Source organism: Nannospalax galili, unplaced genomic scaffold, assembly GCF_000622305.1.
Source record: "Nannospalax galili isolate Female #2095 unplaced genomic scaffold, S.galili_v1.0 scaffold872, whole genome shotgun sequence".
NCBI classification, from domain to species: Eukaryota; Metazoa; Chordata; class Mammalia; order Rodentia; family Spalacidae; genus Nannospalax; species Nannospalax galili.
In genome coordinates, this window is record NW_008332654.1 from 2,295,302 (window position 1) to 2,299,451 (window position 4,150).

General features: G+C 36.8%; 1 protein-coding gene across 1 annotated transcript in view; it reads left to right on the plus strand.

The window, feature by feature from the left end:
* The window catches only part of Slc26a7 (solute carrier family 26 member 7), a 151,189-nt gene extending 147,763 nt beyond the window's left edge, over window positions 1-3,426 (plus strand). Inside the window, exons 18-21 of the mRNA XM_008827626.2 lie at window positions 323-333; window positions 1,867-1,965; window positions 2,047-2,150; window positions 3,111-3,426. Coding sequence (XP_008825848.1) covers window positions 323-333; window positions 1,867-1,965; window positions 2,047-2,150; window positions 3,111-3,146 — 250 coding nt within the window. The 3' untranslated portion in view covers window positions 3,147-3,426. The remainder of the gene's footprint in view (window positions 1-322; window positions 334-1,866; window positions 1,966-2,046; window positions 2,151-3,110) is intronic.
* The last annotated feature ends 724 nt before the right edge of the window (window positions 3,427-4,150 follow it).

The following is a 4,150-nucleotide window of genomic DNA, read 5'->3' on the forward strand; positions in this document are numbered from 1 at the left end:
TCTACAAACTACCCATAGCAGTATGTTTGTGCTCCATTGAGCTGAAGAAAAACAATCAAACACTGAGAGTCACCTTGAATTAATCATTTTAATTTACAGAAGCAAGAGACACTTTTAAGAGTCAAAGCTAGAGCCCATATTTTCTTTTTTAAAAATTACTTCATTATTTTTATTTTATGTGTATGAGTGTATTGTCTGCATGTAAGTAAGTGCGCCTGTGTTGTTCAGTGTCCTCGGAGGTCAGAAGAGGGTGTCAGATCCTTTGGAACTGGAGATATGGATGGTTGTTAGCTGCCATGTGGGTGTTAGGAATCAAATCCAGGTGCTCTGCAAGTGCAGTCAGTGCTCTTAACTGTTGAGCCATCTCTCCAGCCCCCATATTTTATTTTCTGTTTTTTAATACTCAAGTTGATGCAACTATGATTATTTCACATTCTTTTTTTATATTTTATTTATTATTTTTATTTTATGTGTGTGTGTATTGCCTGCATGTAGACAAGTGCACCTGTGTCATGCAATGCCCTCAGAGGAGAGAAGAGGCTGTTGGATCCCCTACAACTGGAATTATAGACAGTTGTTAGCTGCCATGTGGGTGCTGGGATTTGAACCCGTATCTTCTTCAAGAACATTCAGTGTTCTTAACTGCTGAGCCATCTCTCCAGCCCATATTTCACAATTCTTACTTAGAGCAACACAGTGATGGAGAAGTATGAAGGAAATTATGGTGCATTGCCCATAGTTAGAATGTATTGTAAATGCAGCTCTATATGCCTTATGTATAAGATACATCAGTACTGGGCTGGAGTATGACTCAGTAATTAAGAGCATTGGCTGCTCTTATGGAAGACCCAGGTTCAAATACCAGCACCCACATGGCGGCTAACAACCATCCATAACTCCAGTTCCAGGGGATCCAAGACCCTCTTCTGTCCTCTCTAAGCACTGCATGATATGGTGTACTTACATACATGCAGACATAACACTCATACACTATGGTGTACTTACATACATGCAGACATAACACTCATACACATATAATTTTTTAAAAAAATAAAGGGAGGGGAGATACATCACTATTATATATCCAAATCCATCCAAGTGTAAATGAAACGTCTTCATTTACTTTTCAGACCATGAAATTTGGTTTAGGTGAGTTTAAAATCAGAGTCTTTCAGAAATTATTTCTGCTTGAGATTGTCTGGGAGTTAGGAATCAAGGCTGGAGTATGCCCAAAACATTAGTTAGACTCTCACATCTTGGTGTACTTTTAAAACTGGAAATTAGGCAAGAAAACTGGTTCAGGTCACAATGTACTTCTCAATTTGCTTCCCATTGATGGAATGTGTTGTATCATGATGTATGTTAAATTATCACAAAATATTAAAGTTAACAGACCAGCAGCCTTCATTACTTCCAAAATAGGTCTTTAGGCCGGGTGTGGTGGCGCACACCTTTAATCCCAGCACTCGGAAGGCAGAGGCAGGTGGAGCTCTGTGAGTTCAAGGCCAGCCTAGTCTACATAGTGAGTTCCAGACCAGCTGGAGCTACAGGGAGACCCTGTCTCAAAAAGACCGAAAAACAAAACAAAACAAAATAGGTCTTTGATTTCCAATAAAAGATGTAGAAAGCAACTTTATATCACTCTTAAAGGGAAGAAATTGTGATGTTTTCATTTTTATTAAATGAAAGGTAATATGAGAGGTAAATGCTTCACTCTATAAATCTTAGTCTTTTAGATGATTTCTGGTATGAACAATTGTGTAACAATGCCTCCCTCTGGTGGTTTGACTCCAGAAATGTGGTTTTTATTGTTTTGTTCTCCCTAGAAATCTTCCTTTCTTCTAAAACCTGATTTATTCCTTCCAGTCAGCTATTCTGAACTTACTGTTGTGCTCTTTCACTTCCTCCAGGTTTACTTCGACTGTAAGAGCAGGAACATTGATGTGTCCTTAGCCAAATGCCCAGGTGAGAGCACATCCTTGGCTAGCATGAAGTGAGATCCCTCTGTTGCCCCATGAGTCTTTATATGACCCTTGCTTCTTGCAGCATCTTTGATAAGAGCAATGAAGTACTATGGAGACCTAGACTCTGAGAAACCAATTTTTTTTGACTCTGTATCTGCTGCAATAAGTCACATTCACTCAAATAAGGTAAGTTGATTAACTTAGCACGCAGGAGTTCTAAGAAAAACTAGATTACATGATCATGGGCTTTGGGAATTTTATAATAGTTCCCCTCCCCACTGGTGTCTAAAATACATGATTGTCCGTTCCCTCTCCATCTGACACACTTGCTTTAAGTAAAGGAATTGTTCTACTCATTTTGGTGAGCCAGTTATGAACAATTTCTTAATAATTTGGATCTTCTAATGATGTCATGGGTCAGAGGATTTGGTGATCACCTATCAAGTACAAATTCTTTGCTTTTAATAACATTCAACACTGTCCTAATTTGAACTCGGCCCTCTCAAATGCAGAAATATTAAATATAGATTTTAGTGTTTTCTCCCTAGATGACCTTGTCAGTATGTTTATTTTGATTTCCATCTTTTGAAACATTTTCAGAGTCCAATGGTCATATGACAAGAAGAAGTATGAAAATTGAAGTCCAAATACTGTGTTTTGTTTTATTTTTAAGATTCCCAAAGTTACATGTAATTTCCTGCAATTCATTTTGCCTTCCTCATCCCTAGGATAGCATTAATGCATCCCACAGTCTTCCTATCATATCACTAAGAACTGCATGTAGTTTCTAAATGATAGTGTTATCATTATTATTATATACCTAACATGTAGTGAGTACCTAAAGCCTTTACTTCTATTAATTAACTCCTTTTACCACTCCAGATGTGGAAGGTACACTAAATTACCACGTTTTAGAAATGGGAAAACCAAAGCTGGAGGAAGTTATGGTGTTTGAGCTGGATTCAAAGTTAACTATAGGATCCTGGCTTTGGAGCTTCCCTGCTGGGCTCTCAGACCTCATAGGACGCCCATTTTCATAGCATGACTGGACAGCAGGCGTCTCCTGCTACCATTCCTTTACTATGCCACTGATTTAAGTAAGAACTGTGTAAATAGCATGCACTTATTTCTTTCTCTTTATTTCAGAATTCAAGCAAAGTCAGTGCCCATACAGAAGTCTGAGACCCACTTGATGAACTGTACATCTTGTCTTTAGCAACGGCCATGAGCAGGCTGGATACTGGCATTTTTCACCAATTTTTGTGTATAAGTCCTGCCTTTGACCTCTACTACAATAAGAATGACGTGAGTTAGCAACTGCATAGCCACAGGTCAAGATTTGCTGACACCTTATTTTTCTAATCTTTCTTAATAAGCAGATTAATTTAGTTATTTCATATAGCAATCAGTATGCATTTAACTTTCATGTACTGAAGAGTAAACATAATTTTATTTCCTTTTATGACAGTATTTTTAGTGTCTTATTTCTATTTTACTGTAAGCTAGCATAAATGGAGAAACACTTTCATCAGAAGTGGTTTGAAATATAAGCCATTTGTAAAAATGTAGATCACATAACATACAAAAAGCAAGTTAGCAAATGGGCCATTTTCCCATAGCTTTTTTCCACAAAGCTAGTTACACATCAATAAGACTAAGGATCACTTTATATAATAGAATTTGAAATTCACAAAAATAAAGCAATAATTAAAAAAAGACAAACTAGAAGTTATTGGTATTTCTACCCCTCAACAGGATCATTCCAGAAGTACTCAAGCATTCTTTCATATTTGGTGAAAAAATAGTCTCTCAATAAAGCCAGGTTCCTGACATTAGTGATTGTTACCACTGAAAATGGATAGGATATTCAACCAGATAGCTTGAATTTCCATATTGCCACCCAGAAGACGTTCTGTTTTCAGATTTATTTTTTATTGGAATCACAGAATACGAGGATTTTACAACTTTTTTTTTCAAAAATATGATTTTTTGATGATGAGTAGAATAGCTTTGTACTATTTTAGTGCAAGATTAGCTGTAGTAATGGTGAATTTTCTTTTTCAGAGATAGCGGTCAATAAAATGCACTGTTACTATCTATTCTAAAATAGATAGCTCTCCATGGTACATTGTTTTCTATTCCTTTTGTTAGAAGAGAGCTTGGATGTGGTAATCTGTAAAGCCACC